Here is a 14,929-nt window from a genome sequence, read left to right as displayed (position 1 = left end):
TTTTTACTTTAGATAAAAAAAAAACTTACAATAAATTTTATTATTTTAGAATAATAAATATTTAAATATAATTCATGTTAATTCAAAATCAATTTTGATCAAAAATAAATTTTGTAAAATCAATTTTGCCCAACATTCACACAGAGTTGAAGTGATTCATGACACTGCGAAATGGTCAACAAAAATATCATATTTCACAATAAAATATAACTATTTTAATTAACAAAAATATTGATTGCCTTTTGGCTCTATATGCATTATTTTCTTTTCCTCTTTCTTGCTTTTGGTTTCATATGAGTTCCAAATGGGCTAGTTGGGTTTTGGACCACCAATGATAGTGTCTTAGTGATGTAGAACACACGAGAATGTTAATGCCCCGATGGTGCTTCGGGAAGACTATGCAAGTCAAACACACTTACTTGAAAAAATGTGTAGGCCAAACGATGTGTGCAACGAAATGAAGATATTCAATTCCAATGAAGCATATTTAGTCAGGATAAAATTCAAATGATAATAAAAAATACGCGGTTGTGACGTTATTTTCTAATTAATGTTTTTTGTATTTTTAACACCGAGTCAACAAAGAACCCAAATGAATAGTTGTTACCCCATAAATCTGGTCATTACTGGTGTGAGATCAAGAAAGGAAATATGGCTATGACTCCATAAAGACATGCTAGCTTGAAAGATACATTCCAGTATTTAAAATTTGGTAATAATTATAATAATTTTAATTTTAAGTCGTTAAATGTTATTAAAAATTGCTTTTAAATCAACCAGTTTGCTTATTAAAAAAAAACCTTAATTGTAGATTTACATTAAAACATATGTCACCTCGTATAAAATTGATTTTAAATTATGAAAAAGAAACACTAACTCCCTACACGTAGTATGCTTTTAGTGAATGTCCATTACATCTTTACTTTCTTTCTACTCCTTATTATTAATTTTGTCTCCTCTCCCACCACCCTGATCAGCACTCTCCATAACTGAGAATTACTGTTAGTATCAGTAACAGTATACTTGTTCTTATCATTTTCCTATCTCTATTGGTAAGAAAAAAATTGATATATATGTCCCTTATTTAGTTATCAGATTATTAACAATATCTTATCACTTGTACAAAAATATTAATTTAAAAATCATCAACGCAAAGTCACAAACTTTAAATTATTTTTTGATGTAATATATATATGTGTGTGTGTGTGTGATTTTAATCAATCTTCATGACATGTAATTGAGATTTTTAATTTATAAAAAGATAATAAAGCTCGATTACGTATGTAAAAATCGTTAAGACGATCGACAATAATCCTGAACATGTAATAATTTTAAAGAAGAGACTAGAACCACAAATTAAAGATTGAACATATTGAACGATAGACGTTGGTCGTAACATCACATCAAGATGAAGAGAAAAGAAAATTATTAATTTGATTCTACAAAATTAACGATGGATCAGTCACAATAATTCACAGTACATGAACTCTTATAAGACACAGAATCTTGGCATCCACGTAAGCGTTCAACTTGGGGAAAGTGGAGAACCCACCTTTTTATAGCATACTTTTGAAGTAGAAAGCTAGCACTTAATAAAGTGGAAGAATGTGAAGATATGGTGAAACCTGTTACCGTCTATTATCATACATTAACAAGGAAATGTCTCGGCCAAAACAGGCAGATAGAAAGGAATTGAAACACGTAACATGCATATACTCCTATTTTAAGGGATGCATTCACACAGTTTAGGTTTGCTTCATTGCTTGTGCTAAGTATATATCTATGTGCCAAAGCAACCTTTCCGTCATTTAAAAAGAGGTGGGGATGACAGAAGCAGACAAAAATATATAAATGTTGATAACGATGTTAGAACATAATTTTTAACACATTTTTTTATATATTTCTTTTAAAAGTTGCATAGAGTTTTTTCATAAATAAATTACGATGAAAAAAAGATAAGATTAATATTACATTTATTTATCTCTTTGACAAAGCTTAACTGTTAAACTTTTACTGATAACTTATGCAAGTTGATCTCTTACCATAAAATATATATAATAATTATTCAACGCTTATTGAATTCTATCTTATTCAACCTCACAACCTTCATCTTGTTCTCCTTCTTATCTTTATGGTTGCGGAAACATTATTCTTAAAGCAGCCTTTCTAAAAGGGTGATGAATAAACCCTAACACTTTAAGATTGGACCCTCCCTCAATTATGCGTGCCTTTTTAGGCCATGTAGCCTACCTCGCATTTGCACAAATGCAGAGTACATAGTGTTAGATCCACCAGTGTCCAGTGGTCCTTTTTTGTGCATGTGCCCTTAGATCTTGGGAGTCGATTTGGACCACTTCCTCTAGTCTATATATGAATCACTTGCAACTTGGTACAGTTATATTAGGGATGCCAATATATGTTATTCGGCACCAGAATTTCTTTAATTAATATTTTAATGATAAAAAATTACTAATGTTGTAAGGAGAAAATGTTTTAATATAAAAAATACCAAGTTAATATTTATTTAAGTCAATGAGTAATTTTTACTCAAAGTGCATATTCAATTTTCAAACAATATATGTAAAACGAAAAATATCACAGAGAAATTAGTAGTGATCATTCCTTTATAAATGACTATTTTTTTTTATCAACTTCGTATCCCATTGTCCAGAGGCTCTTCGTTATGCGAAGGTATGGGGGAGGGATATTGTACGCAGCCTTACCCTTGCATATGTAAAGAGGCTGTTTCCGGATTCGAACCCATGACCAACAAGTAGAAAATTATTGATATAAGTAGAAAATTTTCAAAATAATATTAAAGCAAAAAATACCTATTTACTTGTTTTTTTACATATCTAAATTATATTGTCTTTCACTTTCACATTCAAATTCAAATAATTAAATTCATACAACACACAGATATTATATGTAATATACTAATACACGAGAATAGACACTCAAATAATCGATACCAACGCATGAAAGGTGTTTTTTCTTTCTTTCTTAAACACAAATACGGGAGGGAATGAATAATATATATCCGATACCCCTATACCTTACCCATTTTGATCCGTATGAGTGCTCCCTACTGGTAGACTCAACTAAAATATTAATTGCTAGTCTGACATTGCATGGCCACTACCATATGAGTATTTTCACTCATCGAATACTTCAACCCGTGTTTTTATGGTACAAAGGACTAAGGAGTTATGACTAAAACAAGAAAAGATGTTGAAAGGGCCATGCTTCCAAAACGATAAGAAAACCAGCTCTGTGACAACTATGCATATCTACTCAAATATTCCAGCACAGGATGATTCATATATAAGAAAATGAGCCTATGAACAGTTGAAAATTGAGATTAATCAATGGTCCAAGTCTTCAGCTATCTTCCCTAGATGCAAATCCAACCTTTAAATTCAGTGCTTTGGGATGAATTTGCATAAGGAGACACCAAAATTTGAATCTGACTCTCATGTATGGAAAAAAAAATTGAGTAACTCACTTTTAAGCACCTTCAAATTAAAAATATTAATATCAGTAACCTTAAATATGATTTTCATCTCTAAAAAATAGAATCATTTTAATTTTGATTTTTTTTTAAATTGTTTTGATTCTAGTATCCATAAAATTTAATATTTTTTATTTTAATTTTCTTGTTGTCAAGTAACATTATCTAATGACATAACATCAACCTTGATAGCTTAATGATTTATCAGGCCATTAACAAATGGATAAGACTTTAAAAACATACTTTACTAAGAAAATACACATAACTAATATGTCAAATATGTTTTTAGTAAATTATATTTTGAATTTGTCATACTCTTGAATGATATGACAATTCGCTAGGTTGCAAACATCATTATGTCACCCATTAATGTTATTACTTGATATCATGAAATAAAACCAAAAATATTAAATTTTATAGGGACTAAAATTAAAAGAAAAAAAATAAATGACTAAAATCAAAATGACCCTACTTTTCAGATATCAAAATCTATATTTAAGTTTTCTTTAATTAGTTTAATTTAATGACTCTTTATTGATTATCAATAATGATCTTATCCACGATGTTGCTGAGAAGAGAAAGGAAGCTGCAAATTGTACCCTGCCAACCAAAGTGTTAGAGCATAAAGAAAATTAATTAAAATAACTATATTGTATGTATGCAGCCCAATAGTAATAAAAGCAAACCCAATATAAGCCCAAAACTGTAGATTTCAGTCTTAACGTCTAGGAGGCAGTGCCCGATTTCCAAAAATATTCTGTTTCAAAAAATACACTCCTCCCCTATTATATTAATATTAAATCAATAGGTTGTAACCTGTTATTCCATATTACTACCAGAAGAGAAAAATAAACCTTTGTAGCAACGTATTTATGCAACTCCAAATATTCATCCAAACCTCATAATCGTTATTCCAAAACTGATAGCATAGGCACCATTAAAATTCCTTAACTCAATACCGTCGGAATTTGAGAACCAAGTCAATCATAAAAAGTTTGGTATGTCGTGTTTTGGATTATCTGGAGATCTCATAATGCTTTGATATTCTCAGAAATTGAAAGCGGAATAGACGACATGGGAATGGAATAAGGCTGCTGGTGATTTCTAATATTCTTTGTCCAAATCCAAAGGACTGCATCTGAATCACTCCATGCAGGGTGTTGAGGTTCTTTATAGCTATATGCTATTCGTTCATTTCTAATCCCCTGATTATGGTGTTTCTTTTTTGGTTTTGGCACTGCTTGTGCTAAAATATATGTTTTAATAAAAGTTGCCGTGAAATTTACCTTTTTAGCTTCAATCCAAGATCAAGCCTTGCGTTTGACAAATTCTAAATGTGCTACATATTATCTTTTTTTTGGTACAATTGCTCTGTATTTCTTTTTAGCTTTTTCGGACCTATTAATAGGGGAGTATATTTTTTTTAAAAGAGGATATTTTTGGAAAACAAATCAAAAAAGGGGAGTGTCTAAGCAAAGAGGATGAGTGGATATAGTAACTGACTAAGAAAAACAGAAACATAGTCTCGGATCCAGTCCAATGTATGTCCAGCAAAATGCAAATAAAACCCAAAACACTCACAACAATAATAACATAAAAATGTAAAGATGATTGCTCGAGGTACGTTGGAGATGGTGGGCTTGGGGCATGATTGTGGCCACCGAAATGAATAGAAACAAGGCATTTGCTATATCCACTCCAATTTTTCCTAAGTACACTTCCCTTTATCAGTTCTTTAAATTTTTACTTATTAATACTCTCTATACCCAAAATATCCTCGTACACTCCTCTTATATATTATAAAAATATATAAACCCTATTCTATGTATTCTATCTCATTGCTCTCTAAACCCTTCTCATTGGTTCTCATCAATTTTTCCTCCTTCCCTCTTTTGCATATCAAAGGTATTAAAATTTTACCTAAGCATCCTTCTATTATATTGACTTTGATTGTAAAAAAAAAAAATACAAACAATTGAAACCGTGAGAAATCAGGTACGTGCATGAAACTTTGTTTCTTTCCTTTTCAATTTTTTTTTTGTTTTGGAACGGCAAAGGCTATTTAATCGTTACTATGGAAAGTCGTTTCGGAATGCTAGTTTAGATGAATTCCAGAAAATACTTTCTGAAATACAAAATATCTAAAAAATATTCTGAAAACCACTTTCCACATCATAATGATACCATTCCGGAAAGTAGTTTCTGGATCGTTTAGAAACTACTTTTTGCAAAATTGAGTTCTCATTGCCATCACTGGACGCCCATAAAAAAAATAAGTTTAGAAAACAATCTTTATAGCAAATGCTAATTTCAGATACAAATGCCGATTTCAGAAAACAATCCAGCCCCCGCCCAAAGAAAAAATAAAATAATAAAACAAAACTAAGCATCAAGAGCACTTGCAATTGGTCTCCCAAAACATGAAAAACCAAACAAAAAAACGTAAGAAACCTCATAAGTTACAATCGCATATCTGCATTGCTAATTACATTATAATGCGATCCATTTTAGTCACACAAAAATGTTCAAAATGTCCTACACTGTAAGATTGAACGTTCAATGTGCGAATTTTGTTTTTATTTTTACTACTATGGAAACAAAAAGTGAAATAGGAACCAGAATTTGGAGGTACAAACGGCGAATATTGTAGAAATCTTCGAGCCCTAAGCAAATCAAATTGAAATCCAATGTGCTAGGGTTTAAGACGACTTTCAGCACGACACAAAACAACTTTAAAGAGAGGGGGGAGTGTCTCTTCCATAGTGTCTTGAGAGAGCAAACAATTTGGGGAAGACAAATGAGATAAAAAAAAAAAAATTAAAAGTGAAAGAGAGGAGGGAGTGTCTCTACTGTGAGAGGAGTGGATTCTTGTGCGGGGAGTGTGCGACAATATGAGGGAAACGAGAGGTTTTTTGAAAGAAAAAGCTCATTTAAGTAATTTGACTTTTAAAAAAAGGAAAAGGAAGTGTACTTAGAAAAAAAAAAAGGAGGGGATATAGCAAATGCCTAGCAACAGAGAGCTTAAAAGAAAAGGTCAGACCCAGTGTGAGAGAATATGTGAAGATCTTACCAAGAAAAGAGAGTGGCATGAGATGATGAAGAGTGTTTGTGCTACGTGAATGAGAAAGATGAAGATGTGTGTGTAAGTGAATGCTTTTGAATTTTGATAGTTATATGTGGTCTTAACTCTTGATTAGTCTCCACATGAAATATAATTACATTCTTTAACTTTCAAAAGAAAAAAGAAAAAAGCCACATGCACGTTAGTCGAGCTTACATGGTCTTGAACCATAGTAGTATAATCCCAAATCACATAATAATTACTTGGAAGGAACCATAATAATATTGGGTGAAAGCATGTGAAAGTATATGTTTATTAAAAGAGAATTTTTGGATGAGGGCCAAGAATGTCCCTAAATTTTAGAAGCTATTGGAAACGTCTAGAATTTTGCTATTTTTATTTTATTAATAAATTAAATCATTTTTTATGCATCATTTTTAAATTGAATCGCAAACTCAAAATAAAAGAAATAAAGGTTCAAAGCTAGTGGATCTGATAAACCTTTTAAGTCATCTATATTTATCAAAAGTTTGTTTAAAGGTTCTTCCAATTTCACTATTGGTATTGAGTTCTAATTTTAAGTAAGTAATTATTAAAAAGAAAATTTTGCACCTATACATATTATTTTTGTCTACTATGAGCAAAAATGCTTTTTTTATTGGGTAACTAATATATAATGAAAATAATACTATCCCTTGATTTCCAAACTTTTCCATCGTCAATTTTAAGATATAGAATCCTTATGACGTTAATTTTTTTATAGAAATATTTTTGCACTTTTTTCTATACACTTTAAACTACTTTTCTATAGTATTTTTTTTCCTTTTTTATCTTGAAAGGTATGAGCGTAAAAATTAATATAAAATGAAAATATTAATATTTTATTCTTTTAAACCATTCAACTCAATATGACATGTGTAAAAGTTATGCCCTACATATCTAAATTTCGATTACACATGTCAACTATATGCTAAAAATCAATATCATACACGGTGTAAATTTATGGGACACCCAACTACATAAGCAAGAAGAGTAAAAATTTTCAACTCCAACGTAGGCTAGAGAGACATCCTTAAACCCATGATCCTGCAAAAGATGGTAGTTGCATTGGTCTTGGTCAATGAATCCGAACAAAACTTTCCTTCACATTTTCACAGCAAAGTGAATCTTACTTGGGTCCAGATAAATGTCACAATGCTTAGGTCAAGAGTGAAAGATGAGCACACACCATGTCTATTTTAATTGTGTCGGTGTTTACACTCTTTACATAGCAATTGCAGGCATTCCTTAGTAGTTTTAGTCCAACCTATAAAGAAATTACATACCAAAAAAGAAAAATCAGTTCATTTGTCAATTAGACCAGTGGCCATAGAGAATTTCAGAAAAAGGAAAAGGAAACAAGTAAACAACTAAGCAAAAATGGTAGTTTATGCCTGCGAGAAGAAATAATTTGAGATCATTATATATACTTTAATGTAATGCTCATTATTGTTACTCTAAATTTTTCCTTTAGGCTATTCTTGCATTTTTTTTTTAACGAAAATCTAGCCGTTTTAATTTTTGCTTTATCGTTCTTCTAATTGTACAAGACGAAACAAATAGAGAGAATTTATTCATAAGGAGTTAAAATAGATGAAAAAAAGTTTGATTTTCTCTTTAGAGTTTAATTTTAACAAGTGTCAAGTTATAAAAATTATATTTTTATTGACTTATATATTAACATTATATTTAATAACTCGATAGTGTTATTAATTTAATAATTTGTCAACTTAATAACAATAATAATAATACAGTACGTAATTAATAGATCGTATGATGTAGGTGTAAAATTATTAACACTGAAATTACATTAGAATTAAATTCTTTTCTTTTTCTATAAAGTTCAACGCCGAGAAGTTTCTTACTGATATTACAATATGGACAGAAGGATATAAAAAATATCAAATATTGAATAATAATTAAAATTTCAATTATAAGAACAAATCATCGTTTTAACAATATCATGAACATGTTCAACTTTTCATTCTAGTTTATTTATGAATTTGATAAATTGGGAGGTTTAACTTAAAACGAAAATAAAGGATCATATCATAATTATTAATGAGAAAATTAGAACATAAAACTATGATAAAGTCGTTAAGATGCATTTCAATTATTTTATCGTCATGAGAAAAGTATAACTCATCATAAAAAACTGACACTAGCTTCAGACCAAGTCCAAAATGTGCTTATATATGCTGCCACGACTATGTTTATGCTAACCGATTGAAGTCTAAAATATAAGGATGAAGACTGTTTAGTTAACAATTACAAGATAGGGTGGTCAGGATGTAAGTTTATCTGCCACTAAATCTAATCCAATTATATTCGATTGACTAAATCTAATTTAATATGCATCTAATTATATTTGGGTTGGGTAACGGATTGTAAATTGTCAATTCATGATTAAATCCAACCTAATCGTATAATAAAAATATTAATATTATTAATAAAAATATAATAAAAGGCTAATATATAATTTTGGTTCTCCTAATTTTTTAAACCTACGATTTTAATTTTCCTAATTTTTAATTATAATATTTGGTCTCTTGATTATAAAAATTAGCGATTTTGATACTCTAGATAAATTATTAACAAATAATTTCGATTAACAGAATTATTGAATTAATTAAAAATTTTAATAAAAAATTATTAACTCTAATTCTTCTAATTCTTCACAGCAATGTACTTTTTTTTCCTCCTTAAATACATCTTCTACCTCTACCACCCCACGTGAGTCCACATACAACAATACCACATAATTTTTTATTAAAGTTTTTAAATGATTAATAATTTTATTTAATTTATAATTAATTTAGTAACTCTATCAATCATAATTATTAGTTAATTTTCCAAGAGACCAAAATTGTTAATTTATAAAACTAGAAAACCAAATGTTACAATTAAAAATAAAAAGAATCAAAATGATGAATTTAAAAAATTAAGATAAATATTATAATTTAATCTATAAAAAATACAAAAAATTAAAAATAATGAAAATTTGAAAATTTTTTATGCAACAAATTTGTATATTTTATGTAATTATATTGTATATCTTAAAGAAAATTATTTTAAACAATCTATTCTAAAAATGTTAATTTTTAAATTTTATAATCTAATTAAGTCAATCCGATCCAGTCATGATCGATTCGGATTGGATTTAATAACAAAATCATTAAAATCCGACCAAACCCAAACTTATGTACACCACTATTACATGATCCATTTATTCTTTAATATAGAGAATATATTTATTTACAAGATAAAATAAAATATAAAAATCTGTATACATGTATGTACATAACATTATGGTAGTTTGCCACAAATTATTTCATGTTAATAAAATATATCCATAAAAACATCCCACGGAATTAGTAAAAGAAAATCAAGGCTTACCCATTTTACGATGTTAATAAAACGCACACATGTCTATTGAGAAATTAGAACATTAGAATGAAAAGGGGGAAGAAAAATGGTAAAGAACAAAGCAGTATGATAAATAAATAAAAAACAAAGCAGTATAATCTGTCAAAAAACAAAGCAGTATAACATTGATATAAGTTGAGTTGATCCAGATTACACGTTATAATATCACTTCAAACATCAATATTTGTCGCTTCCTTTTTAAACTTCTATTTTAAAAGGAAACAATGTTAAACTTATAAAAGAGAATTAAGGAATTTATTTAGTCTCTTTCATTTATTGCTATTTTGACACTCAATTTTAATACGTTCATAACAAATTTTCTCACCTTAATTTTTTTTCATAATATTCTCATGCAAAATATCTACATTAAAAAAAACATTTTTCATACTATAAAAATTCTTGTCTGTTTAGATTTTACTTCCCTTCGACCTTTATATATATCTTCTTACAAAAACATGACAAACTTAATCCTCCAAATATTTTGCAAAAAAATAAAATAAATAAGACACGGTCTTTATAATAATATCTTTATAACATGAATTTTTTTCTGCTTACAACGTTCATAAATTTTCCACTTACATCTATGGTAGTCAGACACGGTCTTTATAATAATCTTTATAATATATGAAAGTACCTACAAAACACTGTCACGTTTTCCACCAGCATGCAATTAGCGCAAGAGAATAACCACCACACTGAACAATATCAATCAAGAAAAAATAAAATTTTATAAGTTTCTCTGCTTTACTACCCACCAAGATTTTGGGTAGACAAACAAGGCATTTTCTAGCCTTCTTGAATTTCTCTGAGCCTCGAGAAAAAATCAAGACATATCTACACTCATTGTTGATGAATGGGAGAGCAGCAAAGAAAAACATAAAAACAAAGAGAAAGAAAATAGAACAAAAGGTGGTGAGATACACTAAGGGCCAAGTAGGGATAGAAGGTAAATATAGGGCTAAATTATAACACATACAAATACAGGTAATGCTCTACTTTTCCTAGAATTTTTCTTATCTTATTTTAAGAATGGGAGAAGAAGAATTATTCCTTTTGCCGCTGCAATGCATTGAAGGAGTTCATCACCTTTTCCTATTTTATTCAAAGGCAGAACCTGGGCTTCACTTTCACAAACTAAAGAAAGTAAACCCAACTCAGAATAGCTTGGTATATATGTCACCTCTTCAAACATGAAAAGGGTATAGGAAAATGTTTCAGGCTGGAAATATCAAACAACTCTACAAACCTCTGATCTGAAACTCTTGCTTTGGCAGCTGCAAAGCGTTGGTATTCATCAAAGACAGATGACAAGCACCATTTTTGCAATTTTCTATAGCATCCTACTAAGCAACCCGTTCGGTGCTGCACACAGAAAGAAGGAAGAAATTGCATACTTTTAATAAGAATATAGTTAGTGCATATACTAATACTTATGACAAAAATGTTTTTAAAAAAAATCCAGCAAAAATCTCACCTTTCCACGCTTACAGTGAATTATAACTGGGTGGTTCCTGACATCTGCATTATTGATCACCAAAAGTTATTGCTAGCAAAATTGAATGAGTTGTTGAAACTGCAGTTATGATTAAAAATAAAGAACTACACCATACCAAGAACAACTTTTAGTGCTTCACGGATTGTGTCCTCTGGGATGTTCACAAAAGGCTCCTGGATGCACAAGTGTCACAAGGTTAAAGAAGATTTCAGGTTATCTAACACTTTCTTTCTTAACATAAAATTAAAATCAAGTTCCATCATCACACTTTGTCAACTAAACTTGTTGGTAAAAAAGGAAGAAGGGAGAGGGTGTAGCTAATACAATTTGAGGATAATGTTTGGCAAATTTAACAATACTAAAATCGATCGACTGAACGATTAATGGGATCCAAAAAAAGCTATTATTATATCATTAATCTATCTATACAGACCTAAATCTTACACAATAAACACAAGTAGAAATAAATCATCACTCAATTCTCATTCATCTGACCATCATCTTTTCCATAGATGGAGTCAGATATGAATAAACATGAAAATTAGAAGACATCAAAAGTATCTTCAAGTCAAATAAGAAGTTCAACCCAAGGGAAAAAATGGGCAAAAAAGGCATGAAAACAATTCCAAAATTAAGGAAAGAGACACAAGTTAGATATTATAATCAATGATGGCTTTAATAAAAGTATTGCTTCCCCTTTTTTTCCTTGACATATAGATTGGTCCATAATTTAATATTCAAACAAACGAGAGTCGGGAATTCAACAATATAAGGGAAAAGTATTCTCTATATTAATTCAATGAATTCGATTATTTGGCTCTTCAAGTGCGGGGATATGTACACTTTAGAGAATCAAGTGCACACTAACAACTGTTGATTGAAAATTTTGATAAAACCAAATACATGTGAGTGCACTATCCACCATGTTAGAATCACAATCTTTGATTTTCTAATCAAGGGTTGTGAGTGCACTATTCTTTAAAGAACTTTAGAGAAGTCAAATCCAAATTTAACATACAATATGCCCTAATCCACCAATAACATAGAAATTCCATCTCCAAATGTAATAATGAAATGTTCTCTATACTTTTACAATGCCCTTCCTTGATTACCTTCTTGTCTTTCCTAGGTTGATCATGACTTTGGTGCTACTTCTGTACAATTATTAATCCCTTTCCCCCTTCTTTACCTTGTACTTGCACTATAATCAAAAATCAAATCTATGTTCTTGAACAGAATTGGTTTTTGACGTATCCATAATGATCCCATTAGACAGATAGCACGTATAATATATGATCTCCAACTGTTAATTATTCCCAAAAAACAAATGATTGTGATCATTTTGGATAACCAAGGAAAAGACTTGACATGCCAGCTTGGATTCCATCAACCCTGATTTCCATATCCTAAAGTTGGTATGACATACTTTCACTGTGCACATACGAGTGAGGATTGAAGAGGACTCTCTCGCACAGAAATATGCTCAAGAAATAAAACAATGGATCTAATCCGGAACAATAACGAGACCAAAACTGACATGACAATATATAATGGTACCTAAAAAGCTGCCATAGTAAAATTTAGCAAGCAAAAGTTTCCAAACAAAGTTTTTCCTAAAGCACTTTATAAAGTTCGGGGCATTTCAAAAAGTTACACCATAAGAATCAAGCAAGAATAGAAGGAGGAGGAGGAAGAAGAAGAAGAGCAAGTAAACAAGTTGAAGAAAGAATAATGACAACAACCAGCTTTACGTCCCCTTTTTATCTCCCAAGCTCTGTAATGAAAACCCTTTTGATTAAACAGTACTTGAATCCAAAGCATCCATAAGGGTCACAAATTATCCACACCCGTCTCTTAAGAGAGAGAAAAAATTATATTAAGAATATAGAAGAGGATGAGGAAGACAGGTCAATCGGATTAGATATCGATTGATCTCCGTGCAAGCTATTCATTTTCCTTTTTGTTGTGAACTTCGTGAAAATTACCGAGACATAGAAGAACAACAATCAAATTCAGACCTTAGATAAATTTCTGGTATAACCACTTATTCAATACGAAAATAAGAGAGTAAAATGAATTAGATTTCTCTACAGTAAGTTAAAATCAGCTTATGCGCCTCCACTTTTAGAAAAGTTAAAAACTTGTCTAGAAACATGACTTGCAGGAAAAGCTGAAGTGTATAAGTTCACTAAGTTGATTTTAACTTAGTCTTACAAGAAAAGCTCAAATCATTTTATCTCTTTATCTTCTTTTATAATTATAATTTCTTATAGTGAAGATTCATCAACATAAAACAATCAGACCGAATCACCGAAATGAAGGTGAGAAATCCCAAGAGCAAAAAATAAAAATAAAAACAAGAAGAAGAAAGTTGAAGACATAATAGATAGAAAGAGACCTTATGACCCTCAATCCCAAACTGAAAAAGCTTGATCCCATTTGACTTGAGGAACTCCATATTGGCCTCCGGATACGGCTCAGGACACAGATATCTATAAAAACACCCAATCAAACAAAAAAACAATCAGCAACAGCGTGCAACAAGGAAAAGATTGAGACTTTACTCACAATTCATCAATTGGGTACTCAAAAGCATCATCAAGTTAACAAAACGAAGAAGAAGATAAGAAAAGGGTGATTGAGATGTGAGGACAGACATGATGGAACGGAGGCCGAGGGTTTGGAGGAAGGAGAAGTTGGCGGGTTCGGGGAAGCCGGAGCGGAAAATGCCATTATCAACCATGGCGAAGTTGAGGGGCGGAATGAAGAGATCCTCGCCGTCGTCGTCTCCGGCGGTGGTGTGATCGGAGATAGTGAGCTGGATTTGGCGGCACATGGGAGTGTCTTGTTTGTGCCTTTGGTGGTGGTGATGGGCGCGTTGGAGTTCTGCCGCCACTTGCATATTTGTTTGTTCGTTTGTTTTAAGAGAGAGAGAGAGGGGGGGGTAAGGGAAGTATTTAGAGGGGGTGTGTGTGAGAGTTTGTAGTTTATATAATAAATAAATAGAAAAGGAAATGAAGAAAGGGATCAAAGAGGATATTCGGTGGGGTGGTTGTTTTGTATTTTGGCCTTTGGAGGTGCCCTCAAGCTGGAACGGCTTTTGAGAGAGAATGGATGGATGGCACTTAAAGGGCTGAAGTGAAAGGGAAGAGCTTCATATATCCCATATTTATATACATCCCAGATACACCACATGCCCAATCAAGGTTAATGTTCATTTTTAATGTTTGGTTGTACTTTGAACATGAATCTTTCAAAAAAATTATAACAAAGTAAATTATATAAATTATGAGACCTTATATCATTACCATTTATGTTGATATTGGTAGTTTATTTTCAGAAAACTTCGAAATATGTTAGTGTAATTTACTTTTTTAAAAAATACAATTAACAACTA

At 30.7% G+C, this 14,929-nt stretch overlaps 1 protein-coding gene across 5 annotated transcripts; it reads right to left on the bottom strand.

Moving 5' to 3' along the window:
• Positions 1–7,439: 7,439 nt before the first annotated feature.
• On the bottom strand, positions 7,440–14,653 carry LOC114400122 (probable tyrosine-protein phosphatase DSP4). Of its 5 annotated transcripts, none has more exons than XR_003663901.1 (7): positions 14,190–14,653; positions 13,931–14,024; positions 11,648–11,705; positions 11,512–11,555; positions 11,284–11,399; positions 7,745–7,878; positions 7,440–7,658 (listed from the first exon to the last, which is right to left on the bottom strand). XR_003663901.1 is itself a non-coding variant. In XM_028362420.1 (6 exons), the coding sequence occupies exons 1-6, from the start codon at positions 14,432–14,434 to the stop codon at positions 7,869–7,871; spliced, it is 567 nt and encodes a 188-aa protein (XP_028218221.1). In that variant the 5' UTR covers positions 14,435–14,653; the 3' UTR covers positions 7,440–7,868. The 5 variants fall into 5 exon arrangements, 3 of the variants coding, with proteins under 3 accessions (XP_028218221.1, XP_028218237.1, XP_028218212.1); XR_003663902.1 differs by having other exon boundaries at positions 7,801–7,878; XM_028362420.1 differs by having other exon boundaries at positions 7,440–7,878.
• Positions 14,654–14,929: the final 276 nt, after the last annotated feature.

This window comes from Glycine soja, chromosome 2 (assembly GCF_004193775.1).
Source record: "Glycine soja cultivar W05 chromosome 2, ASM419377v2, whole genome shotgun sequence".
In the NCBI taxonomy this organism is placed as follows: Eukaryota; Viridiplantae; Streptophyta; class Magnoliopsida; order Fabales; family Fabaceae; genus Glycine; species Glycine soja.
This window is presented reverse-complemented; position numbering and strand designations above follow the sequence as displayed.

Excerpts from the sequence above, each read along its gene's own strand:
- LOC114400122 (XM_028362411.1), bottom strand. The coding sequence starts at position 14,434 with ATGCAAGTGGCGGCAGAACTCCAACGCGCCCATCACCACCACCAAAGG. Across the intron at positions 14,025-14,189 it reads CTCGGCCTCCGTTCCATCAT|ATATCTGTGTCCTGAGCCGT; the intron begins GTCTGTCCTCAC and ends GTGTTTTTATAG. Across the intron at positions 11,706-13,930 it reads TTGGGATTGAGGGTCATAAG|GAGCCTTTTGTGAACATCCC; the intron begins GTCTCTTTCTAT and ends TTGTGCATCCAG.